This window comes from Lepus europaeus, chromosome 9 (genome assembly GCF_033115175.1).
Source record: "Lepus europaeus isolate LE1 chromosome 9, mLepTim1.pri, whole genome shotgun sequence".
NCBI lineage: Eukaryota > Metazoa > Chordata > Mammalia > Lagomorpha > Leporidae > Lepus > Lepus europaeus.
This window is the reverse complement of record NC_084835.1, coordinates 27,008,038-27,031,609: the sequence shown is the minus strand read 5'-3', so window position 1 is coordinate 27,031,609 and position 23,572 is coordinate 27,008,038. Positions and strand designations below refer to the sequence as shown.

Sequence of the window (23,572 nt, the reverse complement as noted above, 5' to 3'; positions counted from 1 at the left end):
TCACCAGGGTTGGCTCTCCACTCGACTACATATCACGGTGTCATCCCATACTAGGACACAAACGTGGCCCCAGCCTTTTCAGTAGGTATACAGTATTCTGTCACAGCACGGGCCTGTAATCTATCGGATGAGACTTGTGGAACCAGTCCCTTCTGGTGGAAGCTGCTCACACGGGGCTTCAGAGCGAGACGATGGGCCCAAGGAAGGGAGAGCAGCGCGGACACCATCGCACCAGTGGTGCATGGGCAATTTCCGGTTCCCAGGGCTGGGCCAGTCTCAGCTGAGGGGCTACCAGGAATGCTAGCACTGCAACTGGAGGTTTAGAAAATACCCAGGGAAACTCGGACTCTAAGCACACTGGAGCTGCGGCCAGGCTGGACCCTACCCGGGGCATTTCGGAGAATATGACAGGGTCAGTGCCTCCCCCGCCAAGGGTGCCCTGCAGCCCGAGCCCTGCACCTGTAAATGATCCCTTTGTTGTGTAGAAACTGCAGTCCACAGATGATCTCCGCTGCGTAAAACCTGGGTAAGAGAGAGTGACAGGCTGTTCTGCCGGCTTCTCCCAGGCCTTACGCCGCCTCGGGGCAGGGAATGCTGCCAGCAGCTCCAGGGCGGACCCGGGCCTCAGCAGGCACATCCATCACATCCATGGGAGGCAAGAGGGGCTGGCAGTCCAGGCAGAACTCCACGGAGGGAGCCACTTCTCTGCCCTGGGAGCACGTGACTCACACACACACACACACACGGGTGTGCGCATACATGGCTGGTTGGGGGGCAGCACACATACGGGGAAGGTCACAGTGCAAGTCTGGGGCTCCCAGAGCTCACAGCACACACGGCCCAGGCAATCCCACACCAACCCCAGCTCAGGCCCCACTGGCTTTTTCAGGGAGCAGAAAGAAGGCCCAGGGTAGAGTGGAGGCAGGCTCTGAGCCAGGGTCCCCCATCCCCACAGGGCCCTGGCGTACGTGGCCCGGTACAGCTCGAAGCGGCCTTTGTCCTGGATGTGGTACATCAAGTCTCCCCCGTTGAGGAACTCCATCACGAAGAACAGGTGTTCCTGTGGTGTCGGGGTGGTGGTGGTGAGCAGAGGTAGTGTGGGCCAGATCCCACCCTGCCCTTGGAGGGGGAAGGCTGTGGGGAGCCAGGGAACCTTGGTCTGGAAGGTGCAGAAAAGCTGAGCCAGGAAGGGATTCTCGGAGGCGAGCGCCAGCACCCGCTTCTCCACCATGGTGCACTCCACATCATCGTCCACCAGAACTACGTCCTTCTTGAGGACCTTGATGGCAAAGAACTTCCCTTTGCCCTTCAGCTCCGCGAGCATGACCTGGTGGTGGGCAGAGACACTGGGTAGGGCAGGACGGGCAGAGGCCACAGCTGCCCGGGGCGAGGGAGGGAGAGTGAGCAGCACCCCAGAGCAGACAGCCCCTCACCTTCCCGAAGCTGCCCTTGCCCAGGACCTTGTGGAAGGTGAAGTTGTCAACGCGGCACACGCTGCTGCCCTCCCAGATCTTGCCATAAGTCCCGTTGTCTGGCCGAGAGAGAGGGGGCCTCAGACTCAAGTCTTGGCTGGCATTGCTTGGCTCCCTCCCTGGGGCCCAGGTTTGGGCTGAGGAAAGGGGCCTCGCTCCCCACGGACTCACTCGGCAATGGGAGAGAGGATGGGTCCCTGTCTTTGAGAGAAGGGGCCTTGCTCCCCACGGGAAGCGGCTCCTTCTGCGACCCACTCAGCAGTGAGAGAGAGGACGGGCCCCTCTCCTTGACAGAAGGGGCCTCTCTCCCCTCGGGAAGCGGCTCCTTCCATGACTCAATGGCCAGCTGGAGCGAGGACGGGCCCCCAAGGGGAGGAAGAGAATGAACATGGGAAGTGGACCCAGCTTCACCTGGGGCATCATCCCCAGAGACGCCTTTCTTCTCGTAACCCTGGTAGATCCCCACAGGCTCCGTGGACACCGAGTCCTGCCTCCGCGTCGACTTCTGGGGAGGGCAGGGTGCAGGTCAGTCCCCGTGGTCAGGACACCTGGCCCCAGCTCTAACTCCACCCCCAGCATCCCTGGCCTGGGACCCCCAGGCTGCTGTTCTCTCTCCCCCTCCTCCACCCTGCAGCACAGTGGGGCTTCCTGGTCTGGAAGGCGTTGATGACAAACCCAAGTTCTAGAACTCGAAGCCACCTTCCCAATCACTTAATAAACTTCACTTCTGATTTACCCTGGAATTTAGTTTTATGGCACCCCTCAACCCCCACCTACATCCAATCACACGTGTGCACACATACACCCATGTGTGCACACACCAAGACACACATGTACAAGCACACTCATCCAAGTGTACACACACGTGTGCCCTGCCCATGGGGAGCGAGGAACACATACACATGTGCACACACACACGCATGCACACACTCACCCAAGCAAACACACACATGGGCGCACACACACTCTTAGTTCAAAGTGTCCCAACACTCAGATCAAGTCACTGAAGTAACTAATTTCCAGTGAAAACAAGCCCATCTCCTAAATTCTTAGATTAGCTTCTTCAGAAGTTGGGTGGTGGGCAAAATGCCCCCGCTGGGGCTTTCCAGGAGAGGCACTGAACCCTAGCTGCCTTCTGGCCCCACTGCTCTGTGCCCAGGGTCCCACGGTGCCTGCCTACCTGGCTGACTTGGTTCAAGGCCTCGGCCAAGAGCTTCTGGTTGATGCCGCAGAGGTTGGCCACCTTTTCCCGGCACTTGTGGTGCACGTTCATGCCACAGTCTGGGGTGAGGGAGAAAGGGTTGGGCCATGGGCGGGAGTGGGAGGGAGGTGGAGACGGCAGGAGAAAGGAGGGCTTGGGGGAAGGTGGGGAGGGGGAGTTCGCTGGGTTTTCCCTTCCTTCAGGGAAAAATGTGTTCAAAGTCATCACAAGTATTTTGAATCTTCCATGATTTAAAGAAAAAGCAAACAATTCAGGGACAACTTAGATAAGCTGCTCACAGGGGGTCTGCGAGGGGCATATGCCAAGGGCCTGCTGCTATGCAGCAGGCCCCAATTAGGCACCTTCTGTTTACTTGCCCCTCACAGGGATTCTCCAAGTCCTAGTCCCCCCCACCCTCGATCGACACTTGAGAACACGGCTCAGAGTGCAGCCTCTGGTGTGGCGGGCACTCAGCAGGTGAACGGCAGGGCCACTGCAATCCGTGCTGCAGCTCACGCACCTTCACACTTCATGCCCTGCTTCACCAGCCCCCAGAGCAGGCTGCCGCAGTGGTCACAGAAGGTGGGGCTCATGTAGTTGTGAACCTTGAATCGGTGCGGCATGTCGATGTTGAAGCGTTCTTTCTGGAACTCGGGGGAGGTGGGGGAGAGTATCACTGGGCAAGGTCATGCCCAGTCCCCCTCCTAGCTCTCTAGCCTCTCCCCCCCCCCCCCAGCCCAGGCAGGGCCAGATGCCAGAGAGGGTGCCACTGGGAAATGGAGGTGGAGAGGAAGGGTGGGGAGAGCCCAGAGCCCCCCACCTGGCCAGCCCCAAGCCCCCCGGCCGCACCCCAGACCCAGCTCACTATGGTGTCCCGGCTGTTGGCCGCCGTGCCGGTACAGCGGCCGATGATCTTGTCAATGCATTTCTTGTGGATGGCGGCGTTGCATTCTTGAAGAGGCACAGGCCCAGGGCAGGCAGGGGGATGGGAAGGCATGGGGGGAGGAGGGCGTGGACAGTCTGTGAGCTGGCGCTGTTGGCCCACTGCAGCCCTCTCTACACAAAGCCACCGTTCTCCCTAAGTGCCCACACCCACACCCGACAGGCCTCCTGCCAGCCCTTACAGGAGAGGCCCAGCAAGGCTCGGGGAGGGGGTGTGTGTGGCAGTAAGGCAGGCCAAGCCACAGCTCTCAGTGTGCAGGGAGAGGCTGAGGGGGAGGCCCGCCCATTCCATCTTCTATGCCCCAGGACAGCAAGCAGCTAACAAACCCGCTCTCTTGAATGTGCACGCGACACACTCCCATACAAAACACCTGTCCATGCACACAGATTCCTTATACTGAACACTTTCCATGCACCAGGCGCTTAAAACCCAGCTTTATGTATTTTATCCCATTTGACCTTCACACCAACCCTTTCACCCCAAGCTTACGGACAGGGAAACCGAGGCACACAGAGACAGAGTGAGTTTGCCTGAGGCCTATGCTAGGAAATGGCAGAGAGCGCCGGGATTCACACGAAGGCAGCCTGGCCCCAGAGCCTGGCTCAGCGCAGCAGCCCACAGGGCCGCTGTGTAGGGTGAGACACCCCCAGCTCTACACGGACCCACAGCAGCCAGGGGAGCTGATAAAGATCTCCTAACTGCTTTCCAGGGTGAAAGAGCCCTGCCAGGCAGCCATGGCTGCTTTCCATGTGAACAGCCCGTTCTGGTCTGCGTCAGCGGCCCCGTGTGATGAACCTGAACGCAGGTCTGGAGACTCAGAGAACTGGCTTTGGTGAGCCCCAGCAAGCCGGTGCCACACTCCCTGTAGAGTGGTGAGTATACACGCACACATACTGACAAGCGCACATACACACAGGTCTGTGTGCACACACGCTCACACTGGCATGTGCACACACACTCAGACATGCACATACACACCGACACATACACACACTGCACACATGCGCACACACACTGACACAGACGTGCACACACATACACAAACCTGTGCACACACACTGTGATGTGCACACACTGACACGTGCTTATACACACAGACCCTTGCACACACACAGAGCCCTTGCCCAGATGTGTGGTCCCAACACCACCCGGGGACGCAGGCTTTCCTGTGACTGCACGTGGTACCTGGGCGGCAGGGACACTTACGCCTGCATTTGTAGCCTTGCTTGTTGAGACCCCTGAAAGACAAGCCCCAGAGAGGGGGAGTGAGAGGGGTCGCTGGTGCCTCCCTACCCACTGCCACCCCAGGGGGCACAGCCAGGCCTCACCACACGAATTCCTTGCACACAGAACAGAAGGTGGGCTGCCTAAAGAAGGTGGCGATGAACTCGTGGTTCTTGATGTAGTGGATTTTGGCCTGTTTGATGGCCCCTCGGCGGTTGATCGTTGATAACATTCCTTCTTCCTCCGTACGCAAAGACTGCTTACAATCTGGGGGCCGCAGAGGGGTGAGGTCAGCCCCCATGTCCCAGAGGGGCAGTGGCCCCAGATGCACCCAGGAGGCTGCTTCCCTAAACCCCGATGCTGACTTTGGTCTCTGAGCCCAGCATGTGAGCCAGGTTCAAGTCCCCAGCCCCAACCTCAAATGAGAAGGTCTCACCCCCGTCCTCCAGGAAATACTGCACAGACATCAGCACCTTGGCCTGGGGCTGCAGGTCCAGCTGTTGGAGGCAGGGGTGAAGGTCAGTGAGGGCGGGCCTGGGCCGAACCAGACTCAGAACCCGCCCCCATGGTTGGTCCCTGAGGCCAAGGGAGCCCCAGAACGCCGGCCGCACAGCTGTCTTGCCCAGTGTGGGCGGGGCCCCACCCTGGAGCCCCGCCCCCACCCTGCACCCAGGGGTATTATTACCTTTGGGGAAGTGAAAGAGTCCAGCCCACACCCGGCCGGGCCACATGGTCCAGGAGCTGAGCGGGAAGGGAAACTCCCCACCCCCGCCCCTGCTGCCCCCTTGGCGAAGATTTGAGAACGGAGGCAGCCGACCCCACGTGCACAGGCAGGGAGACAAACACACGCTCCCAACACACCCCGCTGCGTCTCTGTGTGTTGGGGCTCTTCTCAGACCAGACAGACAGTCTGGAGGGCAGGACTGCGGCCGTCTGCGTTCCTGTCTCACTGCTGAAGGCCCCGAGCAGCCCCGTCAACCCCTCTCCTAGCCTGGCCCCGGTCCCCCTCGCTGGAGGCTGACCAGAGCCTCTGGTGGTCACGAGGCCTTTTCTGGTGGAAACATCGCGGCTGTAAGAACCCACGTGTAACCACAGGGGGTTCTGCCAGTTGCTGGAGTCCTGTGGCCACCAGACCCCCATCACAGCCGCATGGGACCACGTGGCCACACTCAGATGCGCAGAGCCTAGGTTCTGGTGAGTAGGCGCGGCCTTCAGCTTTCCCCTCCCTCCACTTCCTTGCCCTTAAAGTTCACAGGGCTGGCCTAGGGGCCTGCCTGGGCCTGGAATGTTTGCCAAGGTTCCAAAAAGAACCAAGACAATGGGTGCCTCTGGGAATGGGGCCAGTGACTGGTACTGGGGCAGCGAGCCAGCCAAGCTGCCCTGTCCTGCAGGTGAAACTGTCCTGTTCTACGCGCATCACATTTTGCTTTTCAAAAGTAAAACAAAGCAAAGTGGTCTCACTCACCAATGAAGATAGCTTCCTTTAGCACCCACCACGGGTCAGCTTCTGCAACCAGCCCTGGACACCCAGCTGCGCACTTCATTGGAACGACCCTGAGGGTCGGGGGCGGGGGGCTCCTAGTAGCTCTGGTGGCCGGCACAGGGCCCAGGGCTCTGCAGCTGTGCCCAGTAGTGCCGAGCCTGAGCACGCACACACACGCACACGTACATACACTCACCCAGAACTCGGCCTTGCCATTGTTCTTCTTGCAGCGCTCGGCCAGCACCGACACGCCCACGGTCACCTCGGACATGGGCTCCTCGGCCGCCCGCATCAGCACAATCTGGATGACACGGCCCTCATAGATGTGAGCGTCGAACGTTGACTTCCACTCTGGGTACATGGTCGGCTTCTTCTGCACCAGCGTCTTCCCACGCTCTGCCAAGGGGCAATGGGCTGGGTCGGGCTGGAGCCCCTGCCCCTCCACCCTCGCACCGCCCAGCATTCAGCTCTGGCCTAACCCGCTGCCTCCTCTGCCCTGAGGACTCCCTGCAGCCGCTCCTGTCACGCCCGGAGTGTGCCCTACTGCACTCCTGCTGTTCCCTCTTCCCGTGAGCCTCTCGCGCCTCTTCAGTGTCCCCTTTCCCTATGCACTCAGCAATGCGGCCGAGAGTTCCCACTTGCCTGCCGTAGCACTGGGAGCATGGAATGCCGCAGAAGGAAAAGCTAAACCCAGGGCCTGTGATCCCGGAGCCCTGGGGCAGACAAGAACCAACCCATCTCTCAAGTAACCACTAAGTCACAGTGGCTCCAGACCCACCCAGCCATGCCCGTGGCCTGCCCCAGCCTAATGGTCAGGGAAGACTTCCTGGAGGAAGGGACAGCTCAGCTGAGACCTCAGGGTTAAGTAGGGATTCTCCAAGTGAGGGCAGAAGCAAGAGGGAAGCGTGTGAGCTGTGTGCCTCCTGCAGGGGGCCCTCCCTTGCCCCAGGCTGGAACAGGGCCTACTCTGGGCTTTTCTGCCTACAGAGGTGCCCAGCTGCCCGACCTGAGTGTGAGGCACGTGAAGGCAGGGCCAGGTCAGGCCCTCAGAACCCAGCCCAGGACCTGGCATGGACGCACGCATGGAAGTTGCTGGGGAGAAGCACCAACGAAGGGAAACAACCAGGCCCTGAGCAGGGTCCCGTCTCACCAGGTGCTCCAGGCCCTGGACACCTGCTGGCCTCTGCCTCCCTGCGTCCACCGCTGGTGGGGACAGAAAGGATGAAGCGCAGAAGGACCCCTTGGGGCTCCTAGGGAACGAGGCAAGGCCTCCTCCAGGCCCCTTTCCAAGCCCCGCCCCCGCCCTACCTGTGCTGAGCGCCTCCTTCATCTTCACGGCACAGAAGGGCTGGTTCGTCTCGTCCTCCGCCTGCAGGGTGCCCAGCTCGTAGGAGTTGAAGGAGATGCGCAGGAAGGGAGCCATGGTGGGGCCTGCGGGGGGTGGGGGTTGCATACACACAGGGGTGAGGCCAGGCCGCGAGGACAACCTCACAAGACCTCAGAGACCCACAGCCCAGGACTCTCACACCCCAAGACGTGTAAAATGCACTGGTCCTGTGGCTCAAACTGAAAATCAAGAAGTGTTATCTAAGTCCAATGCCCGTTAGGCCCTCTGGATGCAGGCAGCTTGCCCTGGGATGGCCGCCCCCTTGGCGGAGCTCCCCTGGATGGGAGCACCCTCTCCACTCCTCTCCAGAGCCTACCTGGGCGCTGGAGGCCCTGGAGTCTGTGACCCTGAAACACACTCACCTGGGGAGCCACTAGCGCCACTGCTGGGCACGGACAGGTACCCTTGCAGCTCTTGGTGGTTTTATTTGTTTGCTTTACTCACAATTGCCCAGGCAGACAAGCAGGGCCAAGAGGAGCACACCCGCTTTTCACAAGATGAAACTGAAACTCAGGCCGAGCCAGAGCCAACAGCTGGGAACCCACCAACTTCGCATCCACTTTGTGCAGGGACCAGGGAGGCAGAGCTGTGCCCTGACCCTTCCGAGTTTGAACCCGCCTGCCTGGAAGGTTGCTCACATTTTCAGGTTCACTTTCCCTCCATATAAAACCGTAGTTTAAAGTTGAATGTGGGGCTGGCCCTAGAGGGTTAATGCCCTGGCCTGAAGCGCCAGCATCCCATATGGGCGCCAGTTCTAGTCCCGCCTGCTCCTCTCCCAATCCAGCTCTCTGCTATGGCCTGGGATAGCAGTAGAAGATGGCTCAAGTCCTTGGGCCCCTGCACCTGCGTGGGAGACCCGGAAGAAGCTCCTGGCTCCTAGCTTCGGATCAGCGCAGTTCTGGCCATTGTGGCCAATTAGGGAGTGAACCAGAGGATGGAAGACCTCTCTCTCTCTCTGCCTCTCCTCTATGTGTAACTCTGACTCTCAAGTAAAAAATAAATAAATCTTTAAAAAAAAAAAAGTTGAATGTAATGCCAAGTGCACTTTGCATGGTCACACAGCTTAGTTCCCACATTCCCCTGTTCCTCACCATCCCCCAAATCGCTACAGGAGGGGACCAGAGAGACTTCTCAGCTAGCTGTTTGTGGAAGGCACTCAGGTGTGCAAGCCTGCACATCATGTACACTCACACTCCTGCACAGACACGGGCTCCCAGCCCAAGGTGCTCCTTAATGAAGGCTGTGTGAATGCACACACACACACACACACGGACTTACTCCATCCTGAACATGAGCCAGCACCAGGGCGAAAGTGGACACGTACCCCTACATATCTGAGTGCACACGAACAGTGCCCTGGCCCTCGCGATGGCTCCCTCCAGCTCCCTGACAGGCAGCCAGAGTGGCAGGCAGATCTGCTGGGAGCGCCCAGCCCAGATGAGCTCACAGGAAACTCTGACCTCAGCCTGCAGCCCAGCCCAGCTCAGTGGACCTGGCCAGCCCTCTCCAGCCAGCAGCCAGAGCAGCCAGGAGGAACCAGGGGGAGCAGCAGACCCCAGTACAGCCCCTGCCCAGGCTTGGCTCCCCAGGGCGGGTGTGAGACAGACACAAGCTCATGCCTGAGCCTAGGCCAGCTGTTCACAACCTCTTGGTGAGTAGAGAGCAGGAGCCGGTTGGGGGCTGCTGCATGCTCCTTCGTGGACTGGCACACGGAACAGTGTGTGTTTATGTGCGTGGGGTGACAGGTGCACGTGAGCATGAGTGTGCAGCCGTGAGGTGTGTGTGCCCACGAGGCCTTAGGGGGGCGTAGCCCATGGTGGGCACTCAGTGACAGCTGCAGCAAAAACCCAAGGTGCACTGGGCTGTTCTCTAGCCTGTGCACGGGTCTAAGTGAGGCCCAAATCGGCAGGCAAGGAAGACATGGGGCCACCCCTGCTGCCGCTCACCACAGGTCTGTGTCCTCCTGCCTGGGGCCTTGTGCTTCCGAGCAGGATAACCTAGAAACTCAGCTCGGGGATGAGTGCCAAGTGAGGGCAGGTAGGCAAAAATAAAGGAGGAGCAAGTACCCTGTGGGGATCGGGGCGGCCCAAGTGGCAAAAGGATGGCCAGGCTGCTTAGGCAGAAGACGCTGACACCAAGTCTGCCTCGGCCCTGGGCCTCTCGGGGCCATCACCCCCTCCTGCAGATGGGGAGCAGTCCCTCCTCTGGATCAGGCCATCATGCTGATGATAGCTCATGTGGGATGAGGGCCTTGTCATCACCCCACCCTTCTCAAGTGTGCTCCTGTCCATTCCAGCCACCCAACAGCCTGGGAAGAAGCACTGGTGACTGACCCACTTCTCGGACAGGCAGACCAAACCTCCAGGAACACGAGCAACTGTGCTGCTCCTCATCACCTCCCACCGGCCCCTGACTGCCCGCAGGCTCTGTGGCTTCCGAGGCGACTGCCTCAGGGTGAGAGAAGCCCCAGCCGGGTGAGGCAGGACCCAGCCCCGCGGGCTGTCCCCCAGCTTTCCACGGTCACACTCAGAACAGCTGCTGCTCAGTCAGAAGCCACTGGAAGGAAACCACAACCACAACCGCAGCAGGTCCGGGCCCCAGCCCTAAACCTACAGAGCCAGGCCGCAGTGCCATGGAGGCAGGGGATCCGTGGCCTTCGTGGGCTGCCACGGGCCACCCAGCAGTAACCCTGGGTCAGACTACCCCGTCCCGTGTCCTAGGACTAACACTGAGGGCATGGGCCCCAACCAGCTGCTCCTACCTCCTCTGCTCTCAACAGACCCCTCCCAGGAGGGAGACAGCAGCTGCTTCCATCACTGTGTGACCCCGAGAGAGAGGTCATGGTCCTCTCTGGGCCACAGCCCTCTCCCCAACCCCCTCCTGTGAACAACAGGGCCAGAGCCTTTCCCCCTACCTTGCAGAGTCTCAACGGCAGGGGCAAGACGAGGGGGTGAAGCGGCAGCACAAGAGCAAGGTGCGCCCACTATTTATAGCCCCCATGCAAATAGGCCCAGGCCCACAGGCCCCAAAGTTGGGCCACTGGCTCAGCCTTAGACTCACAGCCATTCTATTCTGCCAGGCCACAGGAATCACAGGGACCAGATCCCACACAGCACTCCATGGGAACCGGCTCCTTGGAGGCACCTGAGGCCGGCCAGGCTCTTCCCAGTGCTTGCGGGCTCCTAGCTTCCATTCCCTGGCTTCCTTGCCCCCTGGGAGCACAGAACACAAAGGGTGTAGGTGTGAACCTCAGTTCTGTCACACCTAGGAGGGACTCTCCTTTTCTGAGCTATCAGATTCACCTTGAAGTTGCACCTGCTCCCTGTATCTCTATGCAGGTCCCTAAACCGAGTGCCAGAGAAGCTAAGTGACTTGCCCAAGGTCGAGTGGCCAGGATGTGGTGGGATTGAACCCAGGCCCCAGGAGGAGGGTACATGGGCCCTGCTCCCTACTCTGCCCTCAACCTGCAGCCCAGAAGCAGGGGAAGGCAGTGGCCAGGCCAGGCCACAGCAGGCAGGTCACCTCCTCTGGGACAAATGCAGGCCTTCCGCCGGCCAATCCTTGGTCTTCCCAAGCTGACCACAGTGACTCCATGGTCGCAGCTCCGAGGCACAGAGGTGGGGCCCCCACAGACAAACATGTGAGCCGTACATCACATGTGTGTTGGGGCTGGGTGGGAGACATGACCTGAAGGGCACCACAGGGAACAGGAAGGCATTTTCCTCTCTCTCTCTCTCTCTCTCTCTCTTTCTTTCTTTCTCTTTAATAAAGACTGTGGGGGCCAGCATCGTGGCACAGCGGGTTAAGCTGCTGCTGGTGATGCTGGCATCCCAAATGGGCGCCAGCAGTGTCCACGCTGCTCTACTTTAGATCTAGCTCCCTGCCAACAGTCTGGGAAGAACAGTGAAAGAGGCCGGCGCCGCAGCTCAATTGGCTAATCCTCCACCTTGTGGCGCCAGCACACCGGGTTCTAGTCCCAGTTGGGGTGCCGGATTCTGTCCCGGTTGCCCCTCTTCCAGGCCAGCTCTCTGCTGTGGCCCGGGAGTGCAGTGGAGGATGGCCCAAGTGCTTGGGCCCTGCACCCCATGGGAGACCAGGAGAAGCACCTGGCTCCTGCCTTCGGATCAGCGCAGTGCGCCGGCCGCAGTGTGCCAGCCACAGCGGCCATTGGAACCAACGGCAAAAGGAAGACCTTTCTCTCTGTCTCTCTTTCACTGTCCACTCTGCCTGTCAAAATAAAAAAAAGAACAGTGAAAGATGGCTGAAGTATATGGGCCCCTACTACCCACAGGGAGACCCAGATGAAGCTCCTGGCTCCCAGTTCGGCTTGGCCCAGCCTTGGCTATTGTAGCCATCTGGGGAATGAACCAGTAGATGGAAGATCTCTCTTTCCCTCTGTCTCTGTCTCTGTCTCTGTCTCTCTCTCTGTGTAACTCTGACTTTCAAATAAATAAACCTTAAAAAAAAAAAGACAGGATATATGCATTTATTTATTTGCTTATTTATCTGAAAGGCAGACTAACAGAGAAAGATCTTCCATCTGCTGCTGTTATAGGCAGGCATATAGGATAAAATCGATTACATTTGTGAGCTGAAAGACCACACCTTCACCACGCCCCCTGTGTGATCTCATGCCCCTACCTGATCACACAAGTGCACCCACCTGCCAGTCAGGCTAATTAACCACTCGCCTTTGGAAGTGGATTAAAGGCCTGGAGCATGGGTGGGCCTGGCCCTTATTCCTCCCTGCCCTTGATCCCCTTGCTGCCCCGCCTTCGGCTGCTTTCCAGGCTGCAGGCCCCTCCACCTGGCTGGCTTCTGGCCTACTCTCTGCTCAGTATGAATCCAGATTTCCCTTACATTCTTACACCTCACTCTCCTATGCATTTCTCTCACTGAATAAAAAGCCTAAAAGCTTATCATGCTGCCTGGTTTATTTTTGCCAGTATTCAGAATTCTTCTCTGAATATGTGGCAAGAACCCACACAGCTTATTAATTTTGGATTATTAACAAGCAAATCGGTAATACTGCCACTCCCCTAAATGGCTGCAAAAGCCAGGGTTGGGCCAGGGGAAACCAGGAGCAAGGAACTCCAGGTCTCCCACATGGGTGGCAGGGTCCCAAGCACTTGGGCCGTCTTCCTTTGCTTTCCCACACGCATCAGCAAGGAGGTGGACCTGTGTAGACCTGTGGGGGACTCGAACCAGAGCTCATATGGGATGCTGGTGTCACAAGAGGCGGTTTAACCCACTGTATCACAACACTAGCACTCCGTAATGCATTTTCTAATGTCCCTACACCATGTGTAACTTATTTAAAACATTTTTGTTAAAACTGAAAAAGAAAATACAACATGCCAAAATGTCTCCCACAGCTGGGCCTTCAGAGGCTGGTACTCCCATCTCACAGTCTGTACCCTGCTTGGGCCGTGGCCCAGAGCAATACATGAAAGCAGGAGGAGACAGAGGTGCTGCTCCGCGGGAAGGAGTGGGGGGGGGGTGCTCAGGAAGCGGCAGCAGGGCTGTGGCTGTGAGCTTGTGTCCCCCATGGTCTGCCCAGAAGGGATCCAAGGGGGCCAGAGAGGGGCGTGTTTCACAACGCAGCTAAAGGGCTCAATGAGCTCAGGAGATGGGGATGGGGCAGGGCACCAAGTCCCTTTCAACACCCCAACCCATGGCCCAGGCCCCAGCCGCCAAGGACAAGGACCAGCAAACCCTGGTTTCAGGTCATGGCCAAGTCCAGAAGCACAGGATGCTCCCTCCACCTGCTCCTCCTCTGCAGGCTGGCACCTCACTCCCCCAGCCAGGACTCCTCACCGCACACAGACCAACCACTGGCCAGGGACTCTCCTCCCACGACTCTGCTGTTCCTCTCCACTCTCCTTCGCCAGCACCCCCCCCTCTCTGTCACTACCCCCAGTCCCTTCCCCAGCTGCAATTCTCCTAACTGCCACAGGCCTTGCAGAAAGCACCGGACTTCAGCCTGGCCCTGTCCTGCTCTGTCTGGTCGGTGTCTCACTCTCAAGCCCCCGTGTTTTATAGATGCTATTCCCTAACCCACAATGTCCTCCTCAATTCCCAGTATCCTTCCTGGAGTTTAAAAGGCCAGCCCTGGGGGGACTCTTCCCAGGCCTCCAGGTGGGCCTGGGCAGGCAGCTGAGGCCCTGGGCTGGCTGGCTGGCGGCCCTCTCTGTCGGGGCTGCATACCTGACTCTTCAGGGGCCCAGCCCAGGTAGCACAGCTTTTTATTTTTCATTTGCAAAGGTAGTCGCACAAGCACAGGACTCCAGTGATGACTGGGATCCTCTTCCAGGGGAGCACACACGGCAATGGAAATGCGATGCTGCACACATCCCAGCCCCAGGTCTCTCCTGGCCCTCCCCGGGCCCAGCCAGTGAACACCCCAGGTCCACGGGACTCACAGCCTGCTGGGGGGCAGCCCCTTGAACACATAATCACCCCAGGGGCTGGGGTGGATGAGAGGCCTTCAGTCTGGGATCGGAAGGGCTGTCCCAGCCCGAAGCCCAGGCCAGGCACAGGCCTTGAGTCAGCAGCCAGCCCTGAGGCTCAGCCAGAGGGTGGGCTCCAGGTCCTCAGAGGGAGGGACAAAGGCCCCTTCATGGCAACCAGTGCCTGTGAGCACAAGGGGGTCTCTGTGAGGAGCTGGGGCTGAGGGCACATGCAGGCCTCTCCAAGAATAATCACATACGTGTGCACGCATGGGCATGCTGCCAGCCCAGACACAGTAACACAGTAGGGGCCCCATCTGAAGGTGCACATGCACACACTCACACACAAAAGGGACACCCCCCCCCCCAACTCACACACAAACACAACCCACTCACCAGCTCTCAGGGTCCACAGACACCCAAGCCCCACAGACTGTACCCAGCCACACAGGAGCCACGTGCACACGGGATACCATGCACTGGAATGCACACACGGGCACAGAGACCAACACAGCAGCCTGGAAGGATCTCCCACGCCTGCTTGCCTGGAGTCTGGCACCAAAAAACTCCAAATGCAGCTTTTTTCTACTGCAGCCTCCAGGGTAGGGTGAGAGGAGGAGGGGCAGGAGGGCAGCTGGGAGCCTCCCACCTCTACCCCCTCCCATCCCCACCGGCACCTCCTGCCAACCCCTGGTGCAGAGCAAAGTCCAAAGTGTGTAAAGAAAGGAGTGGGCCGGGTCAGGTACATCACCGCCTGCAACGCCCTAAGGGGAAGCCAACAAAGGCGATAACCAGGCTGCGGGGCACAGGTCTCAAGCACAGGAGGGAAGGCTGGGACCTGCGCAGGTCAGGGTGGCCACACTGGGCACCACACACATGGCCTCCATGGGCTCCAGGCTCACTATGCAGAGGCTACCAGAAAGGCAGCAAGCCAGCTAACACCACACAGATGGCGGGGTAGATTCAGAGTTGGGGGAAGAGAGCCTCCAAGGGCTTGGGCTCAGGCTGGGCTGGGCAGGTGTGCGCAGGTGGGAGCAGCTCCTCCAGCAGCCCCTCCTCCCCAAACGAGGGTCACAAGCCCACGCCGTAGCCCTTCTCACTTCCGCAGAGTCCCTGTGTTTGGACGTTTTGAATATTTGTGTCCCTAAACTCAGGAACCTGCTCCCCCAAGTCTTGTGTTAATGGCACTGAGACAGCAGCAGTCTTCCTGGGGTGGGAAGCGACTGGATTGGGTTAGGCTGGGAGGGTGGAGCTGCCGTGGCTGAATCCGAGGCTTTACAAGAAACCACAGACACAGAGAAGCGTGCGACCTGTCTGGCTGCTGCAGCACCTTGGACTGCACCAGCAGGAGGGCCCGGTGAGCCATTAGGTCCCACGCCTCCAGAACTGGAAGCCCAAAGAAACCTCCTTTCAGGTAGGCTGCCGCGGCACTTGGTTACAACGACAAGAAGCTGCCTCGCATTTTCCTGTTTACAACAGAAACGTCTGTTTTGTGTTTGGGAGAAGGCAAGGTGGCCACCTAAGCATTTTGCCTCCCCAGTTCAGGGACCTCAGGAGTGCTGGGAGATAGGTAGCCCGTCCTGTGTGCTGTGTGCCTCCCACGGAGGCTCACTCAGAGAGGGACTGGGGGAGCTCAGGCTTGAGTGGCCTCACAGGTCTCATTCCTGTCTGGCGCCCTGCATGCCTGCAGACTTGGCCGAGCCACACAGGTGTGCTGAGCCCAGGGCCTGGCCCGGAGGCGGTGACAACACACAGTAGCCATCCCCATCAGCCTTGTCCCTGAGGTCACTCTCACACACCTGGCGCATCTCCAGCTGTCCCTGGGCAACCTCAGGGGCCTCCACACCTCCTAGCTTCGTGGGAAAGGAGGCTGTGCAGAGCGGGGCCGGAGACTGTCCATCTCTGGGCCTCAGCCCCCAGTCTTGACCACAGAGACCTCTACCCCTTCCCAGCCCTGCTGCTGCAGAGCCCGCGATATCCCTCCAGCTCCCCTAGCTGGGCCCCACAGCCCACACCGCACGGACACCTGATCCGGCTGCTCCGCTGTGCCTGTTTACCCAACACGGCCACAGACATGATCCAAAGCTTCCGGGGCTGTTGTGATAACAGCGGCTCAGCCACCACAAGCCTGCCCTCCTGGTGCCTGGGCAGGTACCTCCGAGGGACAGCCCTTTACCTGGCTCTTTACCTGGGGTCACTCACGTTCCCCAGGGAGGGCCTCTGAGCATTCTCCACCCACCCTAGGCTTGGCTCACAGGTCTCCCCTTTCAGCCCAGGCTCATGGCCCCACCTGCCTCCCTGATTTCACCAACCGAAGGGCTCCAGGAGCCTCTGAGCTGCTGCCCACCCCAGCCCGCTGAGGCTTCCAAGCGCTGTTCACCTCGCAGGACTGCCGCGCCCACCCTGCTGTCACTCCACGCACCTGGGCATCCTGTCCTCGCCTGCCCGCCCCCACGGCCCTGCTGTCACGTCTGCCTCCTTGGGTCCTCTCTGCTCTAGCTCTGCCCATCCTGCTTCTGCCGCAGCCACCAGAAGGGGCTCTGCAGATGGCAGGCACCCCCTGCCAAGCCCCCAGTGCGTCCCCTGGCTCCTCTGGAAAGCCCAGACTCCAGCCCGGCCAGCCTAGCCAGCCTTGCCCTGCCTCCCTGCCCTCAGCAGCTGCCTTCCCCTCACTCCTGCCCCAGCCACAACCAGCCTTTTCAGTTCCCTGAGCAGCCAAGTTCCTTCCTGCTTCCGAGCCGCGGCACTCGCTGTTCCGTCTTCCTGCCCCGACACGGTGGCTCCTTCCCATCAGTCAGGGCTCACGTGGACACCCCCTGATCCAACCATTTCACAGATGAGGCAACCGAGGTTCAGAGCGGTCCCGTCCTGGGCTCGAGGGTACACAGCCAGCAATGCCGAGCGAGGAGTCAGAGTCTGTCTGAAGCCTGCCTATGCAAACCCTGCTCCCAAATCTTCAGGATGTCCTCATTCACACTCGGGGCCTCCTGAGCCCCAAACAGCAAAGTCCAAAGCTCAGCCCAACCCTCCCAGGGCTGACATTGTGAGTCCTTGGCACCGGCAGGCCTGGCCACCAGCTGCTACATGTCAAGGAAATATGGAGGGAGGGGTAGAGGGGGGCGGGTTTCTACTCCCCTGCTCGCCCAGCTCCCATCAGCCCTGGATGCCCGCCCCCTTCCCCAGCCCAAAGACTGACTCCAGGGGTCCCAGGGTAGGCAGGCTGGCAGGAAGGCTTCCCATCCACCCCCTCATGCCCCAGCCAATCCTCCAAGCCCAAGGTCCTGCAGGGGGCCAGCGCAGGGGAGGGGCCCGGAGGAGCCTGCCTTTCATTTCCCACATCCATTTGTCCCAACGTCTATTTTTCTCCCTTTGAAAGGGAGTGAGGAGGAGACGAGCAGGAGCAAGCTGGGCTGCTGAGTGGGCACAGCTGCTCCAGGCTGGCACTTCTTCCTCGGAGGACATGGGACCTATTGAACCAACGGAGCCCGGCCCAGCCCCTGGCACTGCCTAGAGAGGATGAGGGTACAGGGACCTGGCTTCCCAACCAGGTTCTGCAGCCACCTGGCCCCGTGGTGCTGGGCCCGTGCCAGCCCACCAGACAGTAACACCCCCCCCGACTGGCACCACTCACCGTTGCCGTGAGCAGTTCCCCTCCGCCCACCCGGACACCACACCAAGCATGGTGCAAGCCTCTTGGCACACACTAGCTGTTGCTTCTGGCACCCCCTCCCCAAGGCAGATGCTTATCACGACCTCTTTAGTCAGGTGGGAAAACCGAGGCACTGGGCATCAAAACCGCCGTCCCAGCTCATTCCTACAGCTGCCTGGAGTTGCTCAAGCGCCGAGAGGCAGCGCAGCCACCACCACTCCCAAGGAGGCTGTGCCTGCCCCAGCTCACAGCATGGGACAAGCCGGGGATGTGGAGTCCACAGCGCTCTCTGGCCTACCCCTCTCCTGCAGCACCCGGCAAAGCCTGGTCAGTCGGCCAAAGCCACTAGCCAGACGCTGCTGCCCTCCGCAGACAAGGCGGGGGCGGGGCAGGCCGGGCTGGAGGGCTGGTCAGTCCCACTCAGAAACCACTTCCTGGGCAGCGCGGAGGAAGTGAGCCTCCGGAAACACCCGGGACAGATGCCTGTCCCTGGGGCCCAGGCCTTGGCAAGTAGACAGATGGTCCCAGGACTAGAGGATCCCACCTGCCTCCCAGCACCTCCCACCCCCCAAGCCCAGCAACTGCTCTCCAGCCAGGGCTGCTGCCGGGCACAGAGGTGCTAGAGGACCCCCAGCAGCCCGTGAGTGCCTTGGCCTGTGAACCTAGAGCCCACTTCCTCCTCTGTGGCAGCAGCCATAATACACTGCCCGTGCAGGCACAGCTGGCACGGCCCCTCCCCCATACCCATACCCCTCCCCCCAATCTCCTCTGCCAAGTCCTGGTCAGCCGGGGGCCTGCCCCAGGTGGACAGGCCAGCTGTTACAAGCCTCGCAGTATGGGCCAGCCCCCCTGAAGCCCCCCGTGATCACAACTGTACCAGGAATCTCACTTTCGGGTCCTGATCCTGAGTGGCCCAGTGCAGTGCGTGGGCAGGCCCCTGAGTGCACGTGAGCGTGCCTGTGGCTGGGTGCCCACATGTGAACACCTGTGTGCTGCCCCCGTGCAGTGTGTGCGCAGACACCTGGAGTCTGGGGGCGTGCAGCCCAGTGAAGCCTGCTTCCTCCGTCCCTGTGTGAGCACACGGACAGCTAGGCGGGCTAGGTGCTGTGGGGCCAAGGCTAACTGAACTCCTTACGGGACAAGGCTGAGTGACGAGGGGGAGCTGGCCCCACCCCCACCCTCGACAGGCAGGCAGGTGTGAGGGTAAGGCAAGTAAACAGAAGACCCAGCAAAGCCCCGGGCCACGTTCTGCCCTGGTTCCCACCCCAGGATATAGGGCCCTGATCCCCTCACCATCCCTGAAGTCAGGCCCAGTGAGCCCAGCCCCCACAGGTCTATTCACAAGACGAACAGGTGCCTGGCAGCCAGCAGGGGTGGGAGTGGGGGGACACCTGGAGGAAAGACCATCCTGGCCATCCCTACTGCAGGCACTCCCCAGGTTCCAGGAGCCCTCAGCACTGGGGATCTGGACACCTGCACAGGAACTCAGTGTTGTTTGCATTGCGATGGGGGCTGACAAGGCCAGGCTGGCCCCAAGGGGAGGACTTTCCAGCTTCCTGAGGGCCCTGGAGGCTGGGGACATGGAGCGGGGGGAAATCTATGGAAGACAGCTCGGCTGTGCCACTCCCACTCAGTGTCCAGCCACTGTGGGAGCCCAGGGTGAGCCTCGGCTTCCTCCTGTGATGATGAGCAGGATGTGAGGCCACAGAGAACTGACCCATTACCTGTCCCTGGGCTCACACACCGCTTCTCTTAACTGGCCAAAAACCTGCTGCCATTCCTTTCCCCAAAGTACTAGGGGCCCAGGCTTCTGAGCTCTGAACCCAAAGGTTTCCCCTGGCCAGAGCCAGGTACCAGGCAGCGAGCCCCTCCCAGGCAGGGCAAAGAGGGCCTCCTCTTGGCACCGGATCGGATCAAGCACTCTGCACAGGTGTGTCCTGCCCCCACCTAGACCCCGCAGTGGAAGGGAGGAGCCCAAACAGGAGGCCACCCCCACACACTGCCCATCAGCTGGGGGGAATGCAGTCCTACCTAGAGCTCCCAGCTCCAAAATGTCTTCGTTCTGGTTCCCGCTGCCACACACGAACCACCAGGAGAAGCAGGCCGGCAGCCCTCACTGGGCCAGTAGTGGCAGACCTGCAGGAACAGGAGAAAACAGCTGACAGGGGGCATTGTCAAATAGGCTCTCCCCATCAGCCAGCCCCAGCATGGCCGACACAGGCCCAGCCTGGCTCTCAGGTCGCAGATCTTTCTGGACTCGGTTTTCTCTTCTATGAAATGGGATGCTAGGCCCAACCTTCTCTGGGTACCAGCTAGTTACATGGCCACTCCAGGTTAGGGCTAGAACACTGCGTCCCCACCCTGGGAACATTTCCAGACACAGCCGAAGCTGTTCCTAGCTCTCCTGACTGCGGGAGGCGGCCCTGCAGGTTTTGGAGTCCTTGGTTGCAATCGGGCACCACCACTCTGTGGCCAGGGACAATGCCTCCGAGCCTGTGTTTGAAATGGAGAAACTATTAGCACCCCGTAATGATGATCTGAGGCTCTAATGACGTGGCATGCCCACTCCCGTGCTGGACTCACAAAGTGCCAAAGCAGGGCTGGGCATCTGGCACAGTGATTAAGCCACCACTGGCGACACTGGCAACCCGTATCAGAGTGCATGGTTCGAGTCCTCACTCCTCTGCTTCCAATCCAGCTTCTTACAAATGTGCAGCCTGGGAGGCAGCAGGTAAGGGCCCAAGTCCTTGGGTCCCTGCCACCTGTGTGGGAAACCCAGAGTGGTTCTGGGCTCCTGCTGTAGTGTGGTCCACTCTGGCTCAGCCCTGGCTGTTTGAAATGCAAGGCAGTGGATGGAAGAACTCTGTCTCTCTCTCTTCCTTTAAAATAAAAATAAAAATTTTAAGGGGCCAGCACTGTGGTACAGCAGGTTAAAGCCCCGGCCTGCAGTGCTGGCATCCCATATGGGTGCCAGTTTGGGTCCCAGCCGCTCCACTGCCGATCCAGCTCATTGCTTACGGCCCGGGAAAGCATCGGAGGATGGCCCAAATGTTTGGGCCCCTGCATCCATGTAGGAGACCTAGAATAAGCTCCTGACTCCTAGCTTCAGATTGGCCAAGCTCTGGCTGTTGTGGCCATTTGGGGGAGTGAACCAGCAGATGGAAGATCTTTCTCTCTCTGTCTCTCCCTCTCTCTGTAACTCTTTCAAATAAATAAAATCTTTAAAAAAAAATTTGATAAATGTAGCTCTGGCCATATGTTTAAAAATGAACAGTAACTCTTATTACTTGTTTAGTACCTTACAACCAAAGTAATATGGGAACTGGGTGGTTCTCACTTTATTATCTTGCCCATTATAAAGCTGAAAAAACTGAGCCTGGAGCTACTATCCTAGAAGGAAGGAATGGCGAAGACAGAAAAGTGCCCTGGGTCTCCTGGCTGAAAGGCTGAGCACATCTTCTGCAGGCCAGACCTCCACAAAGACTCCCCACCCCAGAGGGCAGCCCCCCCCTGCTGGAGGCCTCAGCACTACCCCTGGGGGGGCAGAGGTACCCTAGGGCATTATCTTTTTGTCTGTGCTTTAAATTATTTCTAATTTTAATTTAAACTCCAATTAGCCGTGCCAGCTAAACGATGTCAGTGCCCTGCACACAGCCAAACCACCTCCCAGCACCCTCCCCCCATCACTGCTGGGGCGGGGGCTGGTGAGGCAGGGGCCATCCTGCAGGCAGAACAGAACCCCATACTCCCTCGGCAGGCAGCTCCCTCCCCAGGGATGGGAGGAGGCAACACGCAGGAAATTAGGTCGGGGACTATCTGGGCTTTCATTAGCCCCAGCTCCCAGACCAATGGGGACCACAGGGCTGGGGCAGTCACCAGGTGAGATTTAGCAAGTGCTACACCCCCGCTGTGGGCCAAGACTGGAGGAGGTGCATCCTGGAACCTGTAGCTGTCCCAGCTCTCAGTGTGCTGCGAGATAGACACTAAGCTGGGGAGAGGCCTGGCTTGGGTCTCCTGCTCTGAATGAGCACAGCAAGGGCTCAGCCACGTCCTTCTGAGGCTTGGGGACTGTACTACAAACCCCAAGACTTGCCTGGGGCCTTCAACACCACCCCAGCAGCCAGGGCTGCTCACGTGTGCGCTTGTACACACACACACACACACACACTCAAGGCCACCCCCATGCTCACATGCTGAGGCTCTCACCTTCCCTCCCCGCACTGTCACTACACGCCTTGTCACACCCCCTCCTGTCGCTGGTACCCACGCCCAGCCACTCTCAGTCCCCCAGTCGGTCACTCCCCAAGCACACGTGTGCAGCTTCCTGCAGACTCTGAGTGTCCCCCCAGTCATCAGCTCCCATACCACCCCACGCAGCCCTGTCACACGTATGCCTCACATCACCACGCTGCCAGGAACAGCGGCCCAGCCACCTCCACATCACACACACAGGCGCAGTCGCCCTCTGCCGGCCTGTCCTCCACACCCCAGCTCTGTCCACAGCAGGAAGGAGGAAACCCAAGGGACCAGTCCCCTCCCTTGGTGACCAGGTCAGCCTGGGCACGGCAGCTCTGTGGCAGAGGGAGAGGAAGAGCCACACATGAGTGCACACACACATGCACAATCTCACACAGGAGCAGGGCAGGCCGGCACCCCAACACCAGGCTCTCCCATAACTAGCACATCTAACACTCTCTCGTGGCCAGGGGGTCCCCATGACACATGGGGTGTTGCAACACACGACTGTCAGACACACACTGACCCCAACACACAGACACACACTGTGACAAAGAAAGTGTGGACCGCCCAAGGAGGCAGCGATTCACCACACACGCCCACGCCCTGATGCAAGCAACAGCGCGCGGAGACAAGGGTCCAGGCCTCGGGGTAACTATGGGAGGGAAGAGAAGTGGCCGGGTTAAGTGGGATGCTCAGGGGGCTCTCCCCTCCCCAGAGAGGGAGCCCAGAGGTCGGGGCAGTCCTCACCTCCTTCCTCCACCTCCTCCCCTCAGAGGGCTGCGGCCCCCCAAGGGGAGTGGCGTCTGGGTTGGGGGGCGGGGACCGACCTCACCAGGCCCGGGCCACCAGAAGAGGGGGCTCAAAGGGGCGAAGCGGCTGGACGGGCAGGGGACCCAGGGGTGAAAGGAGGGGGAGGGGTCGCCCCACCCGAAGCCTGCAGGAGACTAGACATTGCGGCGAACACTCGCGCCGGCGCCAGGAGGCGGCGCCGCGGGTCGCGCCGGCCCCGGGACCCAGCAGCGGGAGGGGAAGCCCGGCGGGTGGCCCGGCTTCGGCCCCTGGGCGGGCAGGATCGAGGGGGCGGCCTGGAGGGCCGGGGGACGGACCGACGCCCGGAGGAGCCGGGCACACCCGCGGGTGGAGGCCGGGAGCCGTCCGCGGCGGGACCCTCGCCGGCCACAGCTCAGTTTCTCAGCTTCAGAAACGGGAACCGGAGCGCGGAGGAGAGGGAGGGCGGCGCGTCCCGGAGCAGCCCGGATCCCTCGCCCGGCCCGGCTCTCACTCACCTCTTGAGGGGCGCTGGCGCCAGGGGTCTTGGCGCCGGGCTCTGGCTCCCGGGCGCGCCTGGACCGAGTCGGTGCGGGCCCGGCGCGGGACGGCCCGGGTCTCGGCGCGGACCGAGGGACGCCGAGGGTCGCTCCGGGAGCCGGCGCTCTGCCGCCACCTCCCGTATCCGCGCCGAGGCACACGGAAGTGCGAGGGGGCGGGGCGGGGCGACCTCACCCAGGTGCCGGCCTGGCCCCGC

The 23,572-nt window shown here is 60.2% G+C and overlaps 1 protein-coding gene across 2 annotated transcripts in view; it reads right to left on the bottom strand.

Moving 5' to 3' along the window:
- PRKCD (protein kinase C delta) overlaps window positions 1-23,471 on the bottom strand; it is a 28,915-nt gene extending 5,444 nt beyond the window's left edge. Inside the window, exons 1-15 of one of the 2 annotated variants that reach the window (XM_062201088.1) lie at window positions 23,334-23,471; window positions 19,840-19,944; window positions 7,632-7,754; window positions 6,520-6,719; window positions 5,277-5,337; window positions 4,945-5,107; window positions 4,823-4,854; window positions 3,539-3,624; window positions 3,194-3,317; window positions 2,653-2,753; window positions 1,884-1,977; window positions 1,434-1,531; window positions 1,154-1,327; window positions 969-1,060; window positions 460-522 (exon numbers count right to left, since the gene is read on the bottom strand). In XM_062201088.1, coding sequence (XP_062057072.1) covers window positions 460-522; window positions 969-1,060; window positions 1,154-1,327; window positions 1,434-1,531; window positions 1,884-1,977; window positions 2,653-2,753; window positions 3,194-3,317; window positions 3,539-3,624; window positions 4,823-4,854; window positions 4,945-5,107; window positions 5,277-5,337; window positions 6,520-6,719; window positions 7,632-7,746 — 1,403 coding nt within the window. In that variant the 5' untranslated portion in view covers window positions 7,747-7,754; window positions 19,840-19,944; window positions 23,334-23,471. Of the gene's footprint in view, window positions 1-459; window positions 523-968; window positions 1,061-1,153; window positions 1,328-1,433; window positions 1,532-1,883; window positions 1,978-2,652; window positions 2,754-3,193; window positions 3,324-3,538; window positions 3,625-4,822; window positions 4,855-4,944; window positions 5,108-5,276; window positions 5,338-6,519; window positions 6,720-7,631; window positions 7,755-19,839; window positions 19,945-23,333 lie in introns of both variants that reach the window. The other variant, XM_062201087.1, reaches the window with a different exon arrangement.
- Window positions 23,472-23,572: the final 101 nt, after the last annotated feature.